Genomic DNA, 27,139 nt, shown 5'->3' with positions numbered 1-27,139 from the left:
TACACCTTTTGGTCGCTACATGTGGAAGAGGCTACCCTTTGGCCTCAAAGTCTCAAGTAAAATTTTCCAGCGCAAGATTGATGAGGCGCTAGGTGATCTCGATGTTGTATTCAATATAGTGGTTGATGTAGTCATTGTAGGGTGTGGCAACTCAGATGCTAAAGCTCAGAGTGACAACCAGCAAAAACTAGCAGTGACATTGAAAAGGTGTGCTGAGAAGAGCATTATCCTAAATGAGGATAAGCAACAAACTGGTCTGGATGAGATCATATTTCATGGACACAGAATCACGAAAGACGGTGTGAAAGTTGATAAAGCTTAAGTGCAAGCTATCCGAGACATGCCAGCACCCACTGATGTGGAATGTGTGAAGCGCCTATGTGGCATGGCTCAGTACATGACAAAGTTCTTACCCAACTTTGCAGCAACACTTGAACCAATCCGTGCTCTAACTAGAAAGGAGACCCCATTTGAATAGTCGAAAGAATGTGAAGATGCTTTCAACACACTCAAGAAAATCTGTCTGAGTCTCCTTGCTCAGCTTACTTTGACTCCTCGAAAGAAGTGGTAATTCAAGGAGACAGTAGCAAACATGGAATTGGTGCAGTGCTACTCCAAGGAGGGCGTCCTATTGAGTACGCATCTAGAGCATTGACCCCTTCAGAACGAAATTGGGCTCAGATAGAGAAAGAAGCTTTGGCTGTCCTTTATGGCCTTGAACGATTTAATCAGTATGCTTATGGTCGTGCAGTAGCAGTACAGAATTACTAACAACTTCTTGCTGCCATACTACGCAAGCCGCTGAGCGTGGCTCCAAAGCGTCTTCAAGACATCATGATGCGTTTTAACCGGTATGATGTCAACTTTGTATTTGTGAAAGGCACTAATCTACACATTGCCGACACCTTAAGTAGAGCTCATTTAGACTCTGTTGAAGGTAACCAGGACGACCGTGCACGAATATATGCCTTTGCTGAAATCCCAGATAAGCGTTTGGACGAGATAAGAGAAGCAACTTTGCGCGACACTAGCTTACAAACCGTTATCAAGTTAGTCTTGGATGGATGGCCTCAAGACAAGTACAATATTCCCCCTCAAGCCTTACCTTATTTTGACATCCGTGACTCTCTCAGTATAGTAGATCGCATCTTAGTAAAAGGAGAAGCAATAGTAAGTCCATCTGAACCGAGAGCATCTATCAAGAAAAGACTCCATAGTGCACATCTAGGCTGTGAAAGTATGAAGCGTCGAGCTAGAGGCATTGTTTTCTGGCCTGGCATGGCCCATGATATTAAACAGTTAGCCGATTCGTGTGAAACCTGCCAAGAAATGAAGCTACGAAACACTTAACAACCATTGAAACAACACAACGAAGGCGATAGACCTTGACAAAAGATTGGTTTGGATTTCTTTGAAATCGCAGGAAAGCACTACTTGATTGTGGTGCACTATTACTCTAATTTCATAGAGATTGATCTACTGACAAGCCAAACACGCACCCGTACCATAAGTCTTCTCAAGCAACATTTTGCGTGGTACGGCATACCAATAGTAATCGTGTCAGATGGAGGTCCCCAATTTACCAGTCAAGAGTTTAACTCATTCATGACAAACTGGGGTATTTCCCATCATACATCATCACCCATGCATCAATGTGCTAACGACAAAGCAGACTCCGCTGTGAAGATTATGAAATCCTTGCTAATCAAAACTTACAAGGATGTTGGCGATCCCTATGAAGCCATACTCGAACAACGAAACACCCCTCGTCAGGACACTGCTTTGAGTCCGACGCAAATGATGTTTAACCGCAAAACACGTAGTTTCTTATCAAGCTTAAGCAGTAACCCAAAGAACACTCTCGTGAAAGGAAAACGTGATGCGCGAAAACGGAGCGTGAAAACATATCGAGATCGGAGATTACGCAAACTCTCAGTTATTGAAATTGGACAGTAAGTATTCTACCGACACACAGAAGGTCAGAACTGGAAGTGGAGCAAGGTAACTGGAATTTTAGGCCCTTATACGTACTAAGTGGAAGGTGCCGATGACGGCAAGTACAGAAGAAACCGTGTCCATCCAAGACCCACCAAAGTAGTAAGAACTCCTCGCGATGTATCTCCTATCGTTTTGTCTGGTACTCCTGACCAAGTATTAAATTCAGCCGTGCCTACAGTTCCTCAAACTCCAACCACTGGCGCTGAGGCCAAAGAAAGTCATTCGCATAGTGAGGCAACTACTCCTATTAAGAGTCCCGCACCACACAGGCCTAAACGTGAAAGCAGATTACCTATTCGTTTTAAGGACTATGTACTCAAGTAGAGACTGTTTCTGGTCAGTTGAACTGCTTTATTTAGGAACTTTGCTTACTAACGATACTGTTTGAGTTCCTTGTTGTGGACATCTTCAGTGAAAGATTCGGCATTCATATTTAGTTGCTAAGAAACTCCATTGTTATTTTTCTAAAGTCGAAGGGATGTTGATTGATAGCATATTGTAGCGCACATGAAGTATGTTTCTAGTTTCCATGATCCTTCACTTTGGACCATGTGCTCTCGTAATGGCCGTTCACGAATAAACCCATGTTGTTGTGTTCTACTCTTGTCGTGTTCCTTGTTCTCCACACTAACAAATCAACAGAAATTAAAAATGTTCTCCCTTTTACAAAATTGCTGGATTTTTTTCCACAGTACCTTAGCCAATGCGACATTGTGTTGTACATGAAAAATGGCAAGATTGCTGAGAGAGGAACTTATGAAGAACTCATAAGGAACAATGGGGTAACAAACTATAACAAAATAACTGATTCGTCATGATAACACAACATGAGGCACGGTACCCGAGTGGTGACTTTGTTGACATCTAGGTTCGGGCTAGAGTCCCGCCCGATAGTACCGAGTTCAACTTCTCGGCCACGCCTATGCAACTGTGGTTTGGCTCCTTTCAGTTATAGTCATCTTTGATTTGGATCTTTCGTGTGTGATTTTCTCGAAGAGCTAGTGCCTGCAAACAAGATGAAGCAACTAGACTGCCTTCTTGTGCGCACAAAGCATCTGAATTAGCATTTGTAGACTTTATTGGCCGTTTTCAAACTAGAGACGGATAGTCCATCTTCAAAATCCGTCAAAATTGATAGAAAAACAGATGGATAAAGTCAGGCGGATTGTCTATCCAAAATTAAGACCGTTCCATTTTCAAATTTAATAACAATTATTCACCGAAGTGGAGGTGGCTGGTCATGGAAATTTACCAAGCTGCGAAGCAGCGAGGTAAATATCACCCCTAGCCAGCGACACTGAGGTGAATAATTGTTTTAGTATATACTAAAACAGTGAGATAATTGAGCACAAAAATGATGATTGTTAACTCAAATACTGTTGCCAACGATTACAATTTTGGCGCGTAATGACCGAACGGCCGCGGCCGTCGCTTTTTCTTGCCGACAAATAAAACTTTTGAAGGCATTTGTTTAGCTCTTGCGGGGAAATTTCTTCAAAAGGAGTTGTGAATTCTTTTTGTATTTAAAATCATTCTGTAAAAAAAGATTATTAAATTTAGTTTTAAGCTTATTTATCCAAATAAAGTAACGCAAGACGTAAGCTTAATTTGCATTTGTAAACAAAAAACCTTTTCACCGGTTTTATCGATAAATTCGAGTAAAAAAGACAAAGCTTTACCTCGTAACTTCGTCACCTTCTTCGTGTATTTCGGGAACAGCTTGCTTGATTAGTTGTGAAATTTCTTTGTTTGTTACGGCAGCAAACCGGGAAGGCATTTTGCTCGCAACTCACGCGAGTTTGGCGTCTCTCGCTCGGAGGAACAGGAGGTGAATCAGTGAATAGTGCAGGATATTCACTGATTGAGTAGCCAATCAGAGCGCGCGAAAAACACTATCCACTGTTTTAGTATACAGCTATTTCGAGAAAGGTTGTCGGAAAAAGTGCACGCGAGAGTCCCGAAAGGCATTGTGGGTGGTTTAAGTTCACTGTTCTGTAAAGAAGTTTGAAATAACTGGTACGAAAGTTCACTGTTTTGTAAAGAAGTTTGAAATAACTGGTACGAAAGGCCGTGGAAATGTGTTCGCGAGTTCCTAAAGGAAAGCAACAATAGTAGGTTCGACAGGTACAGTCGTCAGAAACAGTGTATTGATCATATCCCATATTACCTTTCGGGGTTGTCGCGTGCACATTTTTCCCACAACTTTTCTCGAAATAGCTGTATACTAAGACGTATTATCTGTCTGACGCGAATTATACAACGGATAACCCGTCTCAGGATAGTCCGTCTCTAGTGTGAATACGGCCATGAGTGCTATACTAGAAGGGAGAAAAAGAAAGGCCTGACTTACAATAGCCTTGTTGTGAAATAATTCGTTTTGAATTCACCTGTCAAACGATAGCTCATCAGCAATACGTTTCTATGGCATGTTGTAGGAGTTTGCCACTCTGATTGGCATGTTTATAAGGGAAGTCGAAGAAGAGTTGTTTGATGAAGACATTGGTGAGTTTCTTCATTGTGGCGACCGTCAGCGAGGCGACGTAGCTCTGTCCTCGTTATCAGCAGATGACATAACTAAACTGTTTGAGCGGCAGATCTCGGCTAGTAGCAGGGGTAGAGGATTACGTAGCAGTTCGAGTGAAGGAAATCTTGAACCGTTTAAACTGAATGACAGAGTGAGCAGTAGACGCCTTCGTGCCAGCTCAAAGCAGAGAAGATTGTCGGGTGGCATTGAATCTGAAGCCAGGAAAGAGGAAGAAGAGAAAAAGAAGAAGGAAGGTGGGTTGACTGAGATAACTTTGCACTTGGACACACGTAGGTTAATTTTAGGCGATTTTATCATACATTTAGCTGCTTTCCTTAACCGGCCATACTTTTTTGGCCCTTTTATTTTTCTCACTTATTTACCTGAGTCTTTTGGAAAACCGTGTTTCGTTTTGAAATGTCCTAGAACGTCTGTCCTCGGGCACGGGCTGACACAGAAAAATATCGCTGCATATAGACATGTATTTTTCTTTTCGACTGCATAAAACTAACCACACCCTTTGGAAGAAAGGGAGGTGGTCAAACGTCAGTGCTCTGTAATTTGCGCCAGAATGGTACTGTCAAATGTCCTTTCCGAGACTACTTTTTAAACTGAATTTTTCTAACTATTTTTCGAGAGACGACTGTCATGAAGGTAAGAATAAGTATATAGAGGGTTGGGTGACTGTTGGGGCGGTCAGCTTGTCTCGTCTTTATATTGAAGCTTGTATGTTTGCAGCTGGGAGACTGACTCAGGCGGAAGACCGTGCAGAGGGAGCAGTGACATTTCAGACTTATAAAACTTACATGAAGTCAGGGGGAGGTAAGTGAAAGAACTGCAAACTAAAAGACACGTATTCTATAGGGACTTTAAGCAATGACTACGGGAGCGTCTAGTACGGTAACAGGAAGTACTTTTTTTCTCGCCAGGCGTCAAATATTCCTCAAGGAGGGAGTTAAAGATACCACGACTAGATTAGCGGGGAAAACGACGCTTAAAAAGTGAATTTACACTTTCTGAGTCTTCATCGCGATCATTCCATTTCATTTGCTTTCCAAGTGTAGGCGAACTTGAAGCTGAAGTCGTGCAGTAACCCCTCGCGGCAAAGAAATGTACAAAAAAGGAGTGTGATACAAATTGTACAAACATTTTCAAGTTTTCCTTGTGTTTTATCAGCCCTCGGTTATTCACACCACTTACTGACGTGTATCCTTTTAACTATCTACCATATTTTGTTATTTTGTGTATTTAGTATGGCAGTATTTTTCACGAATTGGATGTCGTGCCTGACACCAAATTTGAGGATCATAATCCTAAATTAAGCCTTCAGAAGTTGCCAAGGGAAACAAAAAAATTAAAAAAGGCATATGCGTATAATTCTGTTTAAAACACTGTGGCGCTTAGCATAAAAAATGTAACTAAATGCTTATGTACTTCACACTACGGCCCACCATGATCTGCTCAGCTGGATCGACTACGTTTAATTAGCAAAGAACTCATTCTCGTAAGCGACCAGCTTTTGTTAAGACACCTTTTTCGAATTTTCGAGGTGGTCGCTTACGAGAGCTTCGACTGTATTTCAAACTGTTCAGTGGCATTTTAGCAACCCATTGCGGTCGCTTACGAGAGCTTCGACTGTTCAGTGGCATTTCAGTATCTCTTGTAATGGCAATAGCCGCCTTGAGAGAGACAAGGCAACTTAGCTCCATGTTTTCTGGTTGTTCGTATTGATAAGGCGTTAATGCTGGTTCATAGGGGACTTGGTGTGAGAAGAGTATCCCCACATACGTAGCAAAATTAATTAAATTAAATGTACATCATAACTATTTTGTAGTGCTTGTAAAAGTCATTGCGTTGTGAAGCTCCTATTGCCCTCGTCTTTGAATTCAAATTCAAAATAACAAATTGGCTGTAGCCAAGTGATCCCCTATAAGCAGAACCTTCCGGTATTTTATTTTGCAGGTTACTGTGTCTATCTGTTCTTAATCTTGTTCACTGCTCTCTGTCTGTGTGGAATGACGTTCATTGATACGTGGCTTGGGATCTGGTTAAACGCTGCTGCTGCTCAGGTGAAACAACTCATTGCTCAATTTTTCTGATATGTCGCCCCTTTAAATAAAATTTAGTGTTACGGCTGGCAACCTAACTTACGTTCAACTAATATAGTGGTTGCGAGGCTTGTTTCCTCGTTGTGCAGAAATTAAATCAATCGAGCTGTTTGTTCCACGCGTGGAGTCGACCATGGTTATGATTCCATAGATTTCATTTTCACGAGATCTTTACGCTCAGAGTTTCTTTTTATGACCTTAACTCTGTCGCCAGAGAAAAATATAAACTTATCCCCATCCAAACGAATCCAGTCAGGCTGAAACCGCGTACAAAGTTTCAATCGCCTACACGAATTCGCAAATCCGTCGTATCCAAAAGAAGTGAGCGGGTTTCCTAGTTTCGTGTGCACCGAAGGCCGATTCGTGTAAAAAAAAATACCCGGATTCGTTTGGGAATGGCATGAGGCAGCGTCCACTCGAATCCTGATATTTTTGGAAACCGCATAGTTTCTTTACACGAAACCAATGAATCCGCACACCGATACCGAACCTTTTTGACGCTATTCTCCAGAGTGGTTTAAGACCCTGCCCACACGAATCGGGGTAAAAAAATATGCTTTTTCAAAAATGTCCGAGTTCGTGTGGACGTGGCCTTAAATCTTAAGCGGGATTCATTAACAACCTACGCGTATAGCTGTCGCGTTTGTCTGTTGGAATTTGTTATTGTTTTTTGGCTTAAAAAAATGAACACATTTATTCTAGCGGGCAAATGTGTCGGCCATACGTGCATGTTGCAAATGAATCAACCCTTAGGCCCCGTCCACACGAATATTTTCGAAGCCGCATGCTTTTTTTATACGAATCTGCCCTCCGTCCACACGAAGCCAGTGAATCTGCACACCGAAACCGCATATTTTTGAAACCGCTCTCCGGATACGCTGAAACCGTGAGTCTACTTGTTATTTGCGTCAACGCTGTATCCGGTTTCAATCGTCTATTCGGATACGTTTATGACACAAAAATTCTCTATGGGGTGGTTTCAAAACGAAGTCGATTCAACGGTCTCTTGTAGACGGAAGGCCGATTCGCTTGTGGACGGGGCTTCAGATACATCATACTTAAGATCCATGTTGACATTTAATTTTACTCCTTTAATTAAAAGAACATGCCAGAACGCTTCGTTTTTGTTTAGTCACTGAAGTAATAACTATGTTTGGTTTCCTTTTTTCACAGAATTTAACAACGCCTGAAAGGTCTGGCATCATGGCTAACAATTCTTCAAACAGCTTTTATATGTTTATATATGTTGTATCATCCTTGGCGTTCTTCATAGCCGTGTTGATGAAAACTTACTTTTTTGTGCATTTGACTCTGAAATCATCCTCTCAACTTCATGACAAAGTGTTTGAGCGAGTTTCCAGGGCCAGCATGGCTTTTTTCGATACCACTCCAACCGGAAGAATACTCAACCGATTTTCTAAAGATCTGGACGAGATTGATATCCAACTGCCTTTTAACTTGGAAGCGTCTGCACAAAATGTCATACGTATATTAATTTCCGTGGCTGTAATCGCTGTTGTATTCCCGTGGTTCTTAATTGGTTTGTTTCCTCTTTTTATTTTGTTTCTATTAATAACTCGAGTATTTAACCGGTCGGTTCGTCAGCTAAAACGCATGGATGGTGTCACTCGCTCGCCTCTCTACTCCCATTTATCAGCAACGGTACAAGGTCTTTCTACTCTGCACGCATACAACAAGATGGCCGACTTCAATGAAGTTTTCAAAAAGTACCTGGACTTAAACACTCGCCCTTTTTTCATGTTCTACTGTTCAAATCGTTGGTTGGCTGTGCGCCTTGATATGCTGACTGTGTGTATAGTTACCCTTGCGGCTTTCATGGTAGTACTCATCAAGGGAACCCTCCCTCCAGCTTTCCTTGGTCTTGTGTTGACGTATTCTCTGAAGGTAAGATTCTGCCTTTTCAAAACCAATACTATGTTAACACGAGTCCGTTTAAGTTTGCAAACACGTACAAACTTAGTAGTCTTACCCATATTATATGTTTATTAAGTCTTCACAAGCGAATAATGGCAAACGTTTATATAGACCTTTTTTTCGTATAGGTGGTTTTCACTTGACGTCATCGCGGCCATGTTGGTGCACAGAACAATAGAGAAAAAGTCTTTTGGGAATTTGACTCTATTATTATGCAAAATACGAGCCATAATTTGCTATTGTTTTGTGCACCAACATGGCCGTCTCATCACGTGACTGAAAACCATCTATTCTGCTCCAGTGAGCTCACGCAGGGGAAACGAGGTCGAGGCTTCGGTGGACAATTTCATTGAAATCACTGTCCTTTGTGACCCCAGGCCTCCAGTTGGTTGCTTTGTTTACAGAAATGCAGGAACGGTCTATTGTTATTAACGCTCAGTGGGTAAGTTCGAAAACAGGAGAAAAATTCGTTCTTGTGATGGCGAACGCCATGGATGCATGCCCATTCGGGTTCGAGGAATATTTGTTAAATAGTACTTAGCTGAGCCGTTAGCCATTTGTTTAAATGAATTTCAAGGTTCTAGCAAAATAACAACCAAACCCTGACGACTGGCACTAAGAGAACAGTGGGTTGTGTTTCCCCAAGATCCTCATCCTCATTGAGCTATTTTGAAACAAGACGCTACGGAGCGTACACTTCGGCGTCGTGGTTGTGGAACTAATTAACTGTAAATGCGGAGGAATAGTAAGAAATCAAATATGGTAAGAGTAAGGTGTTAATTTGTGAAATTATGGGATTTGTCAGGATATTCTGAAAAGAGCAACATCCAAGAGGCCTACTTGCCAAAAACTAACATTTCGGGACAAATTGTCCCCGAGATATTAGCCCAGTTATGCTCTGATGACTCCATACAAATCCTTCTAAAAAAAACAATTCTCTATTTTTCTTAGTCACATCAGGCTTCAAAAACAGCATAGCAGTCTCATGTACTGATTAAAGATATGTAAGGCATAGGTAAGGAGTCAATTACGTTGAGCATGGAATTGGCTAAAACTCAAGGTCACGAGTTCGAATGTTTTGAGGATAATTATTCACTGACTATCAGCACGCAGGGATGTCGGATTAACACAAGGAAGTTTAACACCAAAGGAGCATACCCTTTACAGAGCTTTAAAACACAGCATCCACCAACACAAACTTGACTTAAACTTTGAGTAAAACTAAACAGCCTCTACCAATAATAACAAACTCTCACTTGAACTTCAGATATCTTACGGCTTCCGCGAACTTGTAAACACAATACCTGAAAATCGACCTTCGTCACACTTGACTAAACACAGCAGTCCAGCTCGTGGGAAAAAAACTTAGTTCTTTAAAAGAACTCGCTTGGAACTTGTATACCGTTTGACATAAGGTTCTAGAAAATACTAAACGGCAGGCGAATAGTGGTAGCTTTTCGACATATTTTATGATTTCAGTAACTGATGCAAATCTGCTGACTCATGCTGAAATGTAAACATGCTCTAATAATTAATTATTCATGGATAATCCAAAAACGTAGAGAACGTTCGAGAAAGTCACGCAACGCATGAAAGCAATTTTACTACGTAACACTAAACAAAGACAAAATGTCTTTTTGCAGCATTTTGTAACTTTAAATTCATCATAAAACAGTTCGAAAGGAGGGCTCACTCGTGAAATGTTTTTCAACACTCGAAGAGAAATTTCGTGTCTCTGCGCGGCCACGAAATATCCTCTATTTATTCCTCGAGTAATAGCCCATTTTACAGTTGCCCGTGAAAACGAGGCTGGAGTTGACCTTGTTTTGATACAGCCCTTCCTGCTTTATTATGTAAATCATGTCTTTCTTATGCTAACTAGTATTTTTTAAGCAAGATTTACATTAGAAAAGGATCGAGGTTTTTATCAAAACAAGGTCAACCTCAGCCTCACGTTCACTCAAAGGCTAGGACACTAAGCACACAACTGTAAACTGGCCTATTAAAGACTAAACTCGAAGTGATCTCAAGATATCACGAAGTAGTCAGGTCTCATTTCGTGAAATAGTTGAAACAAGCCGAAAAGTCACGAACTTGCACGCTCAATCTTGTCCCGAAACTAGTGCATCATTTCATAACTATTTTCCATATCCCAAACTACCTTGGGTCGCAGTAGCGCAATCGGCTAATCCCTCAACTTAGAGTCTCCTCTGATCTGACGGGTCACACAGGTGAGTCGGTTCAAACCCCGGGAAAGCCAAAATAATAATTCTTCCTTCCTCGAAAAAGTTAAAGAATAAATCAAAGAAATCGAAGTGATCTCGACATATCTCGAATTACTTCGGCTCTCACTTCGTCAAATAGCCGAATAAAACCGAAAACCTACAGACTTTGCATGCCCAATCTTGTCAAAAATTGTAACTTTGATACATTCCTGAGCGTCGCGAAACCTTTACTTCGCGCTCCGCCGAAGTAAAAATAGCTCATATGTCAGTGGTCTAAGCGTATGTATCTTTGTGGCTTTTTGGTTTGTCCGTTCGGATGTGTGTTGCAGGGGCCAATAAGGTTGAAGGTACTATGAGTTGATTGCTAGGAACCAATGAGATTTTGCGTCTAAACTTGACATTGCTGCGCTAAAGGTAAAGCAGGGGCACTTTGAGACTGCCATTTTGGTTCTTCACAATTTTGTTTTCTTCTATTACGGCTAAAGGCGTTCAGAAGCATAACATTTAAATATCTTCATGATTCAAACGGTGAGTTCAGTGATGCAGCTGTTTAAGGGTTCATATTTTAGTGTGGCTGCTGGTTTAAGACATTTACGACCTAATTCGGCTATTTCGGCAATTCGAACGGCACAATGTACGTGTTTTCTCACCTGCTTTAAAGTAAAGTACAAAAAATCATAGTCTTCAAAGGTCTACAAATGAAACGTTAATAATTGGTATTTAGATGTTGACTTTAACTTGGAAGGATGCGTAATTGTATTTTCAGAAGCTTGAACAAGACCTGGTTTTTTTAAAGCTTTACCGAGTAAATATAATTCTGTAGACATGCTTTCTTCTCTCCTGTACAAAGTTCAGTCAACAGAGCTTTAAATTCACGTTCCGGTAACTTAAGTATAACCATACTTGTACTTGTACTTGACAGCAAACATGAATGTTTGCTGTCAACCATACTTGTACTTGACAGCAAACATTCATGTTTGATGTCATGAAAGTAATTAAAACATAGTGTTTAATTTACCCAGTGGCTAAGTAAAGATGCGTAACTTTTGCGTTAGCCAATAAACTTGGAAGTACCCAGTTGACGAAATAAGTAGAGATTGTTTCATTGAGTGGAATTACATGAGATGAGTAGAAATCAGTATTTCAGCAGACAATCATTCTTTTAGAAGTAAAGTAATGAATGATGCATAATTTTGTTGCAGATGTTAGAAAAGGAGGTGATTTGTTAAAATCGTTTGAGCTAAGTAATCTCGTAAACAATATGCGTTCTTTCACGTACAAATTTTAAAAGGGGCAAAGTCAATATCTTCACGTGCTAATTGTGTGTATGAGTTATTTTTATAATCCCCTTTACTAGATAACTGTGTGATAACTCGAATTCCCTCACGTACGAACCACGAAAGGGGGCAAAGTCCAACACTTTCACGTGCCAGCTGTGTGACTGTACATCTCATGCAGATTGGCTTTTCACAGTAATACTAGTAACTTGAACGTATCAAGACCTGTTTCGTTTTGTAACCAATGCCTTAAAAAGGCTCTTGTCTTTTAAGAAGCAATAGCTTTTGAAACATGAAGAATTAAGTTGTCAGAGTTAAAGACTGTTTCACTGAGTAGAATCGCACGTGAAAACCTCGTGAATTACGATGATGTAACCTTCTACCACAATGATAAAAATCCCGGTATTTCGTAATTAGTCGGTATTCTATGAGCCACATTTTCCTAAGAAACTCCTAGGTTTCTTGAGGATCGACTCAGCTGAGCGTTTCGCATTTTCATTTATGACCATTTATTTATCGCGGTACCCAATTTCGCTTTAAAACCCAGTCTACTTTAGGATAAAAAAGGTAGATTCATCACTCTTGGTAAGCTTACCCTGAAGTGTAAAGGTTGCACTGAAGCATCCAAAATAGCTCATGCACGTTAAATGTGCCTATGGTTTTATCACAGACACTAAGATTTACCCGGTGAAACGTTTGGTAAAATGGCTTAGAAGAATAGAATTCTCCAGGAAAAAAAACTAGGTAGCTTGAAGAGTCGTTTCATTTTCCCTGGGTAAATCTGCCAGTGACAAGCAAGGTTTTGAACACTAAGATCTCTAAGATGATAAATGAAATCTTGGAAACAAAACGCCTTGAAAGTTTGTATCTTAACCTTTGTCAATAATCAATTAACTTTCTTTCAATACGTTCATCAAGTACGTTGTTTTTGTGTACAGATGACCATGCTGCTACAGTTTACTGTCCGTCAGGTGGCAGAAACAGAGGCGCGGTTCACAAGTGTTGAACGAATTAGTTATTATATCCAGTCTGTGCCAAGCGAGGCTGCGTTAGAGATTCCAGAAAAAAAACCTCCCTCAAACTGGCCCTCATTTGGAGCAATTCAACTGTCAGGGATCAAGGTAATACTCATTTGTATGCAATTCTTAAGCGCTCCAGTTAAGAGGCAATTCATCTCCAGTCCCTACGCGGAAAAAGTTTACCAGGCAGGATTACAAATTATATAGTTGAGGCTCTCGTAAGCGACCACCTCAAAAATTCGAAAAAGTGGTCGTAACTTGAGCCAGTCGCTTACAAGAATGAGTTATCGTAAGCGACCGCATAGTAAAACAATAGAGGTAGTCGCTTACTGGGCTTCAGAAACTCGTTAGTAATTCATAATGAAAAAGCAAAAGAAAAACATATCTTTCTAGTATTCAAGAGTTAACCATGGCTTAGGCAGTGACGTCATAATAATCAAAATTGCGGCTCAGGGGAAATTTAATTAAACTTTCAAACTTTGTAAAAAAAAAACTGTCTATGTTGTTCTAAACAGATGCGATATCGCGATGGACTGCCTCTGGTGCTTCATAATGTCAGTTGTGAAATCAAAGGATGTGAAAAGATAGGAATCGTGGGAAGGACAGGTTCTGGCAAATCATCTTTAGGTGTGTTGCTATGGCGACTTGTGGAGCCTGAGGAGGGATCCATGTATATTGATAATGTGGATATCACCCAAATTGGTATGTAAATGAGTTGTGGTTCTATTTTATTCTTGCTTTAAACTTTAGTTTCTTTTTAGGGGGTGGTTACGTACCTTTCAAAGTTTGATGCAAACAAATGTATTTTAAAGCAATGATAAAATTGAACTACAGCAAACGCTGCTTGTACTCCTTAAGTACCCCTCTTGGTCAAGTCGTAACGAGAATTTTATTATAAGTCAGGACTGTCCAGACAGATTAGTCAATTCCTAATAGTCCAGTCAATCTAGGCATTTTTGAGCCTGAACATCAAACCAACTGCAACAGAATTGTTTTCAACGCCATTTAAGCGAGAGTTGCTTATCTAGCAACATACTAAAAATGCGCCAAAATTAAGCGTTAAGCATTTTGAGCTTTTAACGCAGGACACCCACGTTAGTTAAAATTATACGTTCAAAAGAAAAATGCACAAGACGTGTTTGTTACTCTAGCGAAAACTTAAAGAAAAAAGAATAACTGCTTCCAAGTTTTCGGTGAAAAAAGAAGTGTTTTTTTAGGGATAAATATTTAACACGGCTGGCTATTGCACATGAAAGCCATGCTCTACTCAAGACACCCTAAAAATAACAAGGGGCTTACAAAGTAATAGAGTGAACTGTTAGCTGTAAAATTACAACAAATTTAGTCGTAAGGTTTTAAATCTAAAAAATGGAAGCCGTTACTTAATTATTAGCTTTTAAAATATTTCCTTTCTTATCAGATTTCGGTTAGCCATAACGGTAAGAAAAAATGTATATCCAGCTGTATTTTCCAATAAAGTTACAGCCCTCCAACAGTTTTTTGTTTTAAAGACGTGATGTCCAGTACATAAGCATGTATGCCCATACTTTCGCGCCTTCATTGGCCACTGCAATTATTTTCAGACGTATAGGATCCTGTGAACGTTATAGAAAAAGAGGTCTTTATTTTCTGATGAACGAAAAACTGGTCAAGGTTCAGGGCAGTTCTCACAAAAGAAAGGCAAGGAGGAAATGTAAACGTCTTCAGGCCACAGAGCGATTGATCTCCTTATTCATCGTACCAATAACGGTAGGGCTGCCGCAGAAAGTACAAACTGAACACACGGATACATTAAGCTAAATCTGAGACTCGCTACAAGAAGATAAAAAAGAACAATAAGAATGCGCTTGGTTTTCTGGAATTCCCTTGCAACAGAGTCGGCTAGATGCAATGATAAGCGCAGAGCGTCAGTATTTACCAAAAATCAAATTAACAGAGTCCTAAGCAGCATATTTATTCACTCATATTGTAAGGTACGGAGTCGCAAGAAAAAAAAGCATCCCAGTTTTCGACCACACATATTTTTGGCAAGGTTTTAAACATAACTACTTCACAAAACTCTAGTACAGAAACAGAAATATGGTAAACCGTTTGTACTCATCCAAAGCAATCGTCCGTATCGCACATTTAGTGGCAGTATCCTGCAGCTTGGATGCAAATTTAGTATATGTAGCTGACTGATTGTGAACAGTTAGATTTGATATTTGAATTACCCGCAAATAAAACTTCTAAAATACATACTGCATTTCTGCGAGTCAGGAAAAACTATTATTATGTTTTAATCAAGTTAATACAGATTTTCTAATTATTTCCGTTTCAAATACCACCATAGAATACTTGTTGGCCGAACAATTAACTTACTGAAATTATTTTATTTTAATCATATCGTCATGTACTATGATGACTGTTTTCTCTTCTTTTTTTTGGCCATCTATGTCCTTTCTTCTTTTTTTTTATATGGTGTGTGTCTTAAGATGTTTTGTATGTCTAGTTATTGTGATGTCCTGTACATTCGACACTACTTTCAAAGAACTAGTTGCTAGCTCGAAAACCTTACGGTTATCTAGCCGCTAGGCATTTCTTTCTATGTAATAATATTTAGTTTAAATTGTAATTGAATATTCTACGTGTTAAGTTACTAATTATTCAATAAGTTTGACAAACCCTGTAATGGAAATGTGAATAAAGTGTTGTTGTTAAACAGAATGTGATGACAGACGCCCGGCTGGGTAACCTGTACAAAGCCGCTAAGACGAAGCACTGACCCAGGTGTTTCTATATTAGTTGGCGTTTTTTTAAACCAAATCTACCCAAAATACATTAGCAATGATGTATCTACGATTCTTAAGGGAAAAAAAACACGATTATCTGATCTTTTGTCTGAATTTGTGATTTTGCTGAAACTGGATTTCCTGTGGTGATAGTTGAAAATCTTTGTTGCCAATTTTTCTTTCATGTTCCATCGAACGGATTTTGGCGGATTTTTAGTATGTTGTTAGGTAGCCGTCTAATAATTAAATGGCGTTGAAAAAATTCTGTTGCAATTAGTTTAATGTTACGCCACAACTTGACTGGACTACAAGTAGTATACACGGTAGTGAGAGATTTTTAGCAAAAACGCCCGAGGAAAAATGGTCGATCAGCTAGTTCTGAATTTTGTAAAGCGGGAAAATTATTCCGCTACTGAGCTCCCCCGAATGTAATCCCACTCAAAAGACCTTGCGAAAGTAATAAGCCTACGGATTTAGGCCTTCTTTGACTCGTCACGAAGCGGTCCTCTTATCCCGTTGTGGAGGATTGCGTGACGAACCAAAAGAACACATGCGTATGAGGCGAGATAAACATATCATCTGAAGTTCCAGGTGCCCTGGCGAATTGGATGCAGTAAGTAAGAAAACTTTTGCAAAGATTTCTTCCCGTTGTTTGTACATGTCTTATTTGCAGGTTTGGAAGATCTTCGATCCAGAATTTCAATCATTCCTCAGGACCCAGTCCTTTTTGTCGGAACTGTAAGGTAACAGTTTATTTGTGTCTATAGGTCTGTCTAACGGGTGGCAACATGCAACTTGTTTTGCAATATTGCTGCAATACGAGTTGAAAAGCGATGTCGGTCGTTTAGCCTTCACGTTCCAACTTATCTTGTAACAAATCAGGTTTTTGCAGGTTGGGAAAAGTTGTTACAGAAAGCAGAGAGTAGTTCTACTTTTTGGAGTAAAATCTGTACATGTTGCGTATTTTACCGGCCCAAGGCAAACTTGTTTTGCAGAAAGTGACGTCACCCCCGTGTATTGCGTTAGTACCCCGTATTTTATCTAATGAGAAGTAAGCGTTCACGCAACTTGCTGCAACATGTTGCAAGACAGGTTTTATAGTCGCAGCCTTTACAAGCTATAGTTTTTAACACACAAACTTTATTCTAGAACTTCTACAACTGGTGCAGGGAAACAAGTGAACCGATGTGAAGTATAACGAAGTATAGCAGTACTGAAAAGTAACAATTAAACAAATACAAAGTCAAGATAAAACAACCTACAAACTGAACAAAGCAATAAGGCAATCTAGAAATGCGAATGAAACAAACGAGATACTTACAACACGATAGCGAGATAAGGACGAAAAACTAGGACGAGCAAAAACCCAAACATTAAACTGTAAACTGGACCAAGCGCAGCTAAACGAAGAACTGACGCGAAAAATTACAATAAAAGCTAAATATACGATATGCAGAAAAATCCTAACACGAAGGACAAAGCTACGCGGACAATGAAAAACTAATGAACCAAACAACAGCACTAAAGGCGCGAACACGAAAATAACTAAGAACGCGGCGAACATAAAAATACTATAAAGATAACGGAAAAAATTCCTGGCGCTTACATTCCGGCCCCTAAATACAAATCGCTTGTATTTACCTAATATTATAGAAAAAAGGAGCCAGGAACTAGCACAAAAAATTAACTATGGAAAACAATAATCTTCTTTAACGCCAAACTCCTTAAACGAAAAAGAGTGTCACGAAGGCCTAAGTGCCTCAACAGGCTTCATTGTTCAAACTTGATAGAACATCACGTAAGCTCAGTGAAAGTCACGCAAAGTCTTCTTGAACAGATCCGGGAAAACAAGACACTTTCAATGTTCAATTGATTCCAGCAAACATAACTTCATAATGGGTCGCTCCAAAGTAGAGGTCTTGGTTTTGACTCTTACGCGACGCACGAAACCATCTCTATCTGGGAACACTTCTGTGATTCGACCAATCGGCCACACGTCCCTGGGCGTCGATTCATCAACGATAACTGTGTCTCCAACAGTGAAGTTTCTTCTCGGTCGAAACCATTTCTGGCGCTCCTGCAACGAAGGAAGGTATTCTCGTCCAGCGACCCCAAAACACATTTGCCAAATACTGCACTGGACGCCATCTTCTCCTGGAATGATTGTCGTTCTTTTCAAATAGCCCTGGTGGTAGAGATTCGTTTTGGCGAAGTAGTAGGAGGTGATTCGGCGTAAGAGGCTCCAAATCGTTAGGATCGTCGGAGACCTTGGTCAGCGGCCTTCCATTAATGATACTCTCAGCTTCACACAATAAGGTTTGAAGACATTCGTCGTCAAGGACTTGCTCCTTGGTCAAAGCTCTAAGAATCTTGCGAGTGGATCTGATAAGTCTTTCCCAGATTCCACCGTGGTGGGAAGCCGCTGGAGGATTGAAGACCCATTTGATACCTTGCTGTAGAAGGGTGTCGTGAATCTTGGCCTGATTCCAACTTGAGATCATAACGCGAAGTTCCTTTTCAGCTCCCGTGAAATTCGTACCATTGTCTGAACGAATCTCTTTAACCTGACCTCTGCGGGCAATAAATCTTCTAAGAGCTAAGATAAAGGAATCCGTGTCCAATGTGTGGGAAATCTCCAGATGGAGTGCTCTCAAAGCTAGACATGTGAAAATAGCTCCATATCTCTTTACCAAGCTTCTCTTCTGGTGGACAAGGAAAGGACCAAAGTAATCAATTCCAACACGTGTAAAAGGGGGTTGATCTGGAGTGACCCTGGAACGAGATAAGTCGGCCATTTTCTGTTCTCCAGCGGGGCCATGGTGACGTTTACACCGGAAACAGGACGACAGAACACTTCTTGCCGTTGTGTTGGCTCGAATCAACCAAAATCGCTCGCCCAAGAGGGCTAGCACGTATTCTCTCCCAGAGTGACCACTTTTCTCGTGAAAGAACCTGATTAGCAGTACACCAAGTGGAGAATCCTTGGAGATAATTATCTGATGCCTTGATTCGTCAGGTAAAGGAGCTCTGCTAAGTCGTCCGCCAACGCGAAGTACACCACCAATTAGGACTGGGCTTAATTTTGCAAGGCAACTTGACTTCTTTACACATCCTCCTTTCTTGATGGTTTCAATTTCCTCAGGAAATGCATGAGGAAATGCTTTAGGGCGTGTACTTCGGCTTGTAGCTCAGCAATTCTCGCAGCTTTTTTTGCCCTTGCAACAGAAATGGAACTAGCTCGAGAAGATCGGCTGTACGCCGAACCACATCCGGATCGTTTCCTGTTTCTTAAACCAAGTTGTGAGACACTGTTATCGGGAGTAACATCAAGGTCTTGAATTCGGATCTCCGTTACACGCAACCAGTCGTTAACCGTTTGACAGAAGAAATTAAAACTCGACTCAATGTCAGCGAAGTAAACTACTGATTCCTGTCTTTGGCTCTCATCGATTAGGGCAGCATCATACTCCTCGTGTGCATCTGTAAATCTTTGAAAAGGGGACTGCTTCAAAATTATTCTCATCCGTTAATAAGCTGTCAATTTCTTTACGCTTAACCGTCAAGGCAGAGAGCACTCCGCCTCTTCTCATTCTAAGTTCTCGGATTCTTTCCATTGCAACTGCTTCTTGATCCAGCGAAGAATTAGGCTTCCGCGAACGGGTACTTGAACGACGAACACTTTGACCATTTTTCCCGGCGGAACACGACAAATTGGCCTCCTGAACCACATGAGACATCGCCGAAAGTCCGACAACTCTCGTCTTTACGAATATAATCGCAGCCTTTACGCGCTATAGTTTTTAACACACAAACTTTATTCTAGAACTTCTACAACTGGTGCAGGGAAACAAGTGAACCGATGTGAAGTATAACGAAGTATAGCAGTACTGAAAAATAACAATTAAAGAAATACAAAGTCAAGATAAAACAACCTACAAACTGAACAAAGCAATAAGGCAATCTAGAAATGCGAATGAAACAAACGAGATACTTACAACACGATAGCGAGATAAGGACGAAAAACTAGGACGAGCAAAAAACCCAAACATTAAACTGTAACCTGGACCAAGCGCAGCTAAACGAAGAACTGACGCGAAAAATTACAATAAAAGTTAAATATACGATATGCAGAAAAATCCTAACACGAAGGACAAAGCTACGCGGACAATGAAAAACTAATGAACCAAACAACAGCACTAAAGGCGCGAACACGAAAATAACTAAGAACGCGGCGAACATAAAAATACTATAAAGATAACGGAAAACATTCCTGGCGCTTACAGGTTTGAAAGTAAAACGTACAACGTCACTTTTCAAATTTTTTTTTAGCAATGTTTGGACACAAGTTGCACGTTTTACCGTGTGTAAATATCTGAACCTAATTCAGCAATATTTCATGACACCCGGTTTCTTTATAAGTGTTTGTTAAAGCCCCGTCCACACGAATCCGGATCTTTTTGAAACTGCCTAAATTTTTGTCAAATAGGCCTTCTGTCCACTCGAAACCAGTGAATCTGCTCACCGAAACGACATCTTTTAAAGCCGCTTTCCAGGGTGGATTTTTTTGGGATCCGACTGGTTTGGCGCATTCGTGTAGACGACTGCAACCGTCATAAACTCGGGTCCAGGCTCAAATAACAAAATGGAAAATTGCAAATTTAAAATAGCGGCAACAAACCTCTTGTTTACTTGGATAATGTTCTTTGAACAGTTTCAGTATATCAGAATATATGGAATGAAGCGATTGCCATGCGACGTTTTCCACTTGACATTCGTGCTTGAGACACAAATGAAATGTCGGCTAAAAGCGCTGGAACTAGGAAGGATATACGGCCAGTGAAATCACATCGCGGGTCCGAATGCCTGCTAGCTAGGAGGTAGGCAGTGTACACCGCAGTAGCCTATTCGTGTGGATGTGTGAATCCAAAGTGGATAGTACGCGGTTTCAACATATCCGTATTCGTGTATTTTTCACCCTTTGTTAAAACATGTCACCGTTCTTTTGTCAGGTATAACTTAGACCCATTTAAACAGCACAGTGACAAAGAACTATGGAAGGCACTAGAGAAAGCACATCTGAGGGAGATGGTAGGAGTACACTTACTGTAGTTGTGATTTGAGAACTTGCCACGTTGTTGAAAGTACCTCATTCTTACTATCCTTGCTAAAATTTCCGTCTTTAAGGTGTTTCGATACAGTTTTTCAAAGGCCATACCGATATTTTTTAATCGCCTTAAAAGTGGTTTTTTCCTTGTCCAATCGGTATAAAATTTTCACCAATGATTGTGTATAAATCGAAATTTGTCAAAATGCAGGTTTTCGTAAAATTGATATTACTATGACAACAATAAACAAAGAACTTTGAAACTGATAAACGTCTAATTTTGCGCGATCTAGACGAGCTACTGAAAATCCAACACTAGGAACGTAAAGTTTGATGTTAAGGGAATAACCTCCGTAAGAAGTAAAAAATTCTGAATGTTTGAATTCGACTAAATGTCATTTGATTTTAAGGTGGACAGTTTGCCAGCACAACTTCTTGCCCCTGTTACTGAAAATGGTGAGAACTTCTCAGTTGGTGAGAGGCAGTTGATTTGTATGGCAAGAGCTCTGCTAAGACACAGTAAGGTAAGAAATCCTGTCAGTCAGTATAAACAACTGTCAGATGAGTCAGTCGCTTCATCTCTCCTTTTTTCAGTGGTCTTGTTTTTTTACTTTGATACAACAAATTTTACACGTAAATGTAAGTATTTAATACGGCACTTGCTTGGTAGGGAATGTATAAACTATTGATAGTTTTGTAACAACAATTTGTAACACCGTTTATTATTGTGTGTGTTTCAGATCTTACTACTTGATGAAGCTACGGCCGCTATTGACTCTGAGACAGGTAACGTGTTAAAAACAACGGGGAAGGGTTTCCATAGAGGGAGTATACCGCGTACTTAATTTGGGAAAATTTGGAAGCTGTCATGCCATTGTTAATTTTCACATTTCTGGGAGGAAATTAACTTTCTCTTATATGTTCTTTAGATGCTAAAATCCAGGACACGATCCGTGAGTCGTTTAAGGACTGCACACTTTTAACGATCGCACATCGCCTGAATACTGTTATGGATTCTGATCGGATTATTGTCATGGATGAAGGAAAGGTACAAGGGCTGTTTATTTGTTGTGTAAAACCAGTGATGTACAATTGATAACAAAAAACGGCAAGGTCATCGTTCGTGATTTATCGTTTTATTGATTGTAATCAACTCAGTGAAAAAACGATACTGAGTTTATGCTAAAGAGGAATATAATGAATAGATTTGTTTTATGCTGCAAAGCTTTCGGCCCCAAACTATAACTTTGAAAGCTTCTTTATTGAAAAACTATGGCTTAGTTTGATTTGCTCTCTTTCAGATTGTTGAGTTTGATAGTCCTTCCACATTATTGGCAAATCCAGACTCGGCATTTAGTAAACTTGTTCAAGCTACAGAAATCGAAGCAGAGGATCATTACCTTGTAGAGTAACTACCGCTAATTACTGCAAAGAAACACTGGACAGTGGATAGACATTTTTTTAATAACGCGCGCGGAAGATATGTGTCAATAATGATGACACAATAATTTAAAGACTGTTTTTCCGTAAGATCTTCGAGATGGAAGACTATGGTTACGGGCGGCTATCTTGGATGGGTTTCAAATCTACTTAGAGAGGGCGTGGACGGTTTGGGAGGAGGGTTTTCCCCACCGCTATAAACCCTGACGCCTGCCCCCTCGTAAGATGGCCGCCCGTACCGGTAAGCGCTCAATTCTGACGACCTTACGAAAAAAAAGGGACTGTGAACAGTATAAATAATCTACTAAAACTCTATTTTTTGCAAACGATCTTAGAGATCAGAGAACATGAGGTTAAAGGGACAGGTTCACGGTTCAGCGCATGCTCATATATCAAAATGCTGTTTTTCTGCCGGGACATGCTGTATCGTCTATGCAAGCAATATGATCATGACCATACTTCAGGTTACTCTGAGTACAATTCTACTTTGAAATACACTCTGAGATCGCTGAGATACATGTGATTGGGATTATTAACCGATAGAATTAATAATAAAAGTGGAAAGAAAGAATTTAATCAATGAGCATGAGCTTAACCGTGAACCTGTCCCGTACAATAGACAACATATAACTAACTTTTCATGGAATAACGAAATACTATCGCTCCGTTTAAATCAATATGTAGGTACAAAGTGTGGAGGTGTGTGTTCGAGCAACTCGCTCGCTACACGAGGAGTTACCAGGAATCTGATTTTCATCTTGGTCTTTATTCTTCTTCGACTTCAGCTAACAATTTTAATCTTCTTACTCAATTTCTCTACTCAACCCTGGGTATTTCTATTAAACACCTTGTTACACTTTGGAAAGTTCTGTGTGATTGCGCAGCGAAAAATGTTCAAGAAACGTTAAACGTTTCGAAGATAACAGTCGAAAGTCTACGTCTGGACTGCAAATGCTTTTGAAGGTCAAGTAATCATGCCGTTGGCGGCAGTGAAACTCGCGTTCGTGTGTTTAGCACTTAGGAGGTTAATTATTAGGAACCATATCCAAGTTCAAAAGAAATTGAAAATTATTTTTTTATTCACATGAGATATTCAGCAAAAACCTGCGGGTAAGAAAATGTATTTTTCCATATTAGCCTAAACAGGTTCTTATATAAATGGTAATAAGCACAAATGAAGGTTACGTTAACACGCACCGGACGAATTTTCCAGTGGCTGAAAAATTGGACCAGACACTTCGTTCACACGGGATCGTTCAATATTTTCGCTCTATTCACACGGAACTTTGAACGGCTAGGCGTCTACATTTTCGCACGGTTAGGGTGGTTCCGTATGAATTGAACACCTAAACGTACGAATTTTCTACCAGTCGAAAATTCGCTCAGTGGTATGTAAACGTAGCCTGAGGCTATTTGAGGTTTCTTATCCGTAGAAAACGTTACATTGTAGCGAACAGAATTCAGTGGTATTGAGTACTTTCTTTATATAGAATCTGCATACCACGATAGTGTGACAATGATTTTAATAGGGAAAATTGAAGTACCGGTGACATGATCTTTGCAGTCTTCCTCTAGAACATAACATACATTTCCTTGCTTTTAGAAATAGGAACCTGTTTTCATACTAAGCTGGTTCTTGTATAGAGGGGGCTAACTAGTCAGATTTAGGCTAACAGGTTTTGTTTTGCGGGTTGTTACTGGAAGAAAATTCTGCTATGGGATGATTTTGCTTTTTTGCTTATTAAACCAGTTTTTGAACGGTTTTGTTGCTGTCATCGTTAAGTTATCAAAGCTTCCTAAAGTTTATTTACCTGACTGACGCAATAATGTGAGCTCTAACTCGCGTGCGCGAGGGCTAGCTTCGCCGAGGTGTGGAACCATATTTCTTTTTTTCGAAAATTTATCACCAAGTCCGTTGCAGGAGTAAAAGGCCAGTCTACTTTTCGTGAAGCTCTCTCTCAGTGGAAATTCAAAGGAGTCTCAACTGAGTTGACCACTTTGCACAGTGCAACACGAGCCGGAACTTGTTTCGCAGAGCTCAGTGTTACACGCAAGTTTTAGCTTGCAGCCAGGCCCCGGCGTGAGGTTTAAAGACGCGTTTAGCCATTAATATATTTCCTATGCAAATTAGCTTAGGCGCTTAGCTTATCTTCCGAGGGTATAAACTTTGTTTTTATTCATACACATATTTTTCTAAACAAACTTGCCAAAGCTACATACAATTTCAGTGGCGGGTCCAGGGGAGACCCCCCCGCTCTTTATTATTAGACCAAAATGAGGCCCGAAGGGCCAAAATAAATCTTTTGGGAGACCAGGCTTCCCCCTTTTCTAAGGGTCTGAATGAACGCCGCCCCACCCCCGCCCCCTTATCTCAAGGTCTGGATCCGGCACTGGATTTTTGTATTTTGTCATTACAAACTCTGTTTAATTCATGGCATTCAACAGAACAAACGCTTTACATTTGTAGCTCATTTCTATTAGATCTTATTATGCGTTTCACAACTAATATGTAACAATTATTCACCGAAGTGGAGGTGGCTAGTGGTGGTGGATATTTACCGAGGCCGAGATAGCTGCGAGGTAAAATCCACCACTAGCCACCGACACTGAGGTGAATAATTGTTTTAGTATATACGAAAACAGTGAAATAATTGAGCACAAAAATGATGATTTTTAACTCATTTACTGTTGCCTGCAACGATTACAAAATGGCGCGCAATGACCGAACGGCCGCGGTTGTCGCTTTTTCTTGCCAACAAATAAAACTTTTGAAGGCATTTGTTTAGCTCTTGCGGGGAAATTTCCTCAACAGGAGTTGTAAATCCTTTTTGTATTTAAAATCATTCTGTAAAAAAGATTATTAAATTTAGTTTTAAGCTTATTTATGAACAAGTCAACTAAATAAAGTAACGCAAGACTTAAGCTTAATTTACATTTGTAAACAAAAAACGTTTTCGCCGGGTTTTATCGATAAATTCAAGTAAAAAAGACAAAGCTTTACCCGTTAAAACTTCCACCCCGAACTTCGTCACCTTCTTCGTGTATTTCGGGAACAGCTTGATGATAGTTGTGAAATTTCTTTGTTTGTTACGGCAGCAAACCCAGTTTGCTCGAAACTTACGCGAGTTTGGTGTCGCTCGTGCGGAGGAACTGGAGGTGAATCAGTGAATAGTGCAGGATATTCACTGATTATCCACTGTTTTAGTATATACTGAATAGATTTAGCCAAGCCTAAAAGCGAAATTCCCGAAAAAATGAAGCACTGTAGTACTTAAAATATTAACAATAGTAATAATAATGATTAAATAATTAACAATTATTCTTTGAAATCGAGGTGAATAGTGGCTGCACATATAGACCGAGCCGCGAAGTGGCAACGTAAATATTTCTAAAGCCACTATTCACAGAAATTGAAAAGAATAATTGTTTTAGTACATACAGATTAAGTGATCTCAACAAAATCAGAGAAGAAACCGTTAAAAAGTACGACTTGATTGACGGATCAAATCACTCGAAAGCAGTTTAAATAGATCTTTGCAGAATTTCAAACAGGGCAATTCGCAAGTTTACCACTTCGCAAACATTATAATGACTTAAATGGAACCGTTAAAAGCTGGATTGTGGTCTCAGAGGTTTCAGCCTAAGTCTAACAAGTTGAAAGGCGCGGCCGACTCTCTCCCTGCTTTTGTACTTTGCTCAAAAGCCACTTCTTTCAATGTTAAGTATAAAAATGCATGGCTTAATTGGAAAAAATGGGAAAAGGATAATGTAGGCTATAATCAGTTCCCCGTTTCTCCTTTTTTGTTTTGTTAATATCTCAGAGAGAAAGTTGAATCATGTAATTCTCCTGCACCTATTGAAGCTGCTTTTTATGCAGTTAGGTGGGCTCATAAGATTGCCGGAGCTAGCTCTCCAACCGAATGCAGTCTTGTTAAACACGTTTTGGAAGCTTCTAAACGTTTATTGGGTAAACCTGTTCAAGGGAAACAATCTGTTGACGTTGACTTAGTCACTAAAGTAGCAGAAAAATTTAACACTCCTCAGGCTTCTATTTCTAACCTTAGAACCTGTTTTAGATTTATTATTGCTTTTGCTGGTCTCGTGCGTCGTGACGAAGTTATTCGCATCAACAAAAGTCATATTTCTATTTTTTCTGATCATAAGTCAATTTTCTGTCCTAAGCGTAAAAATGATCAACGTTCTCAAGGGCATTTCTTTTATTTTGCAAGGTCAGGCAAGATTACATGTCCCCTTTCCATCACTGAAAAAGTGTTATCTAAATTGCCTGATAATTCTGATCAGCATGTAGTTTGTAGACTTTCATCCAAAGGTACTGCCCTTCAACATTCTATATCTTATTCTAGAGTTAGGAAAATTTTCCGCGCGACTATAAGAATTTTTGTCAAAGATGTTGACAGCTACGGCACTCATAGCCTCAAAAAGGGCGGCACTACCGCATCAAACGCTGCTGGTATTTCTGGAGAGTTTCTGGATAGGCATGCTGGCTGGAAGTCATCCAAATCTAAGGATAGTTATATAAATGTTAGTACCAAAGATAAGTTAATGGTATCCAGAGCAATCAATTTGTCACTTTTTCGCTTTTTTGAAGTAGACTGCTTTTTTCCCGCACGTTCATTTCTCGCGTCTTTGTTTTTTTCTCTCGCGCTGGTCCATTACGTCCATTAGGCACGCAACAGGAGTCACACTCCATATATGTCGTTGTGTTTTCATTCGCACT

At 40.0% G+C, this 27,139-nt stretch overlaps 1 protein-coding gene across 1 annotated transcript in view; it reads left to right on the top strand.

Annotated features, from left to right (window-relative positions):
- The window catches only part of LOC140925797 (ATP-binding cassette sub-family C member 5-like), a 65,351-nt gene extending 41,188 nt beyond the window's left edge, over positions 1-24,163 (top strand). The window contains exons 20-32 of the mRNA XM_073375666.1: positions 2,691-2,780; positions 4,434-4,776; positions 5,261-5,344; positions 6,485-6,591; positions 7,804-8,535; positions 13,006-13,188; positions 13,602-13,788; positions 16,531-16,600; positions 20,867-20,945; positions 21,372-21,485; positions 21,702-21,747; positions 21,891-22,009; positions 22,263-24,163. Coding sequence (XP_073231767.1) covers positions 2,691-2,780; positions 4,434-4,776; positions 5,261-5,344; positions 6,485-6,591; positions 7,804-8,535; positions 13,006-13,188; positions 13,602-13,788; positions 16,531-16,600; positions 20,867-20,945; positions 21,372-21,485; positions 21,702-21,747; positions 21,891-22,009; positions 22,263-22,373 — 2,265 coding nt within the window. The 3' untranslated portion in view covers positions 22,374-24,163. The remainder of the gene's footprint in view (positions 1-2,690; positions 2,781-4,433; positions 4,777-5,260; positions 5,345-6,484; positions 6,592-7,803; positions 8,536-13,005; positions 13,189-13,601; positions 13,789-16,530; positions 16,601-20,866; positions 20,946-21,371; positions 21,486-21,701; positions 21,748-21,890; positions 22,010-22,262) is intronic.
- The last annotated feature ends 2,976 nt before the right edge of the window (positions 24,164-27,139 follow it).

This window comes from Porites lutea, chromosome 2, assembly GCF_958299795.1.
Source record: "Porites lutea chromosome 2, jaPorLute2.1, whole genome shotgun sequence".
Classification (NCBI taxonomy): domain Eukaryota; kingdom Metazoa; phylum Cnidaria; class Anthozoa; order Scleractinia; family Poritidae; genus Porites; species Porites lutea.
This window is presented reverse-complemented; position numbering and strand designations above follow the sequence as displayed.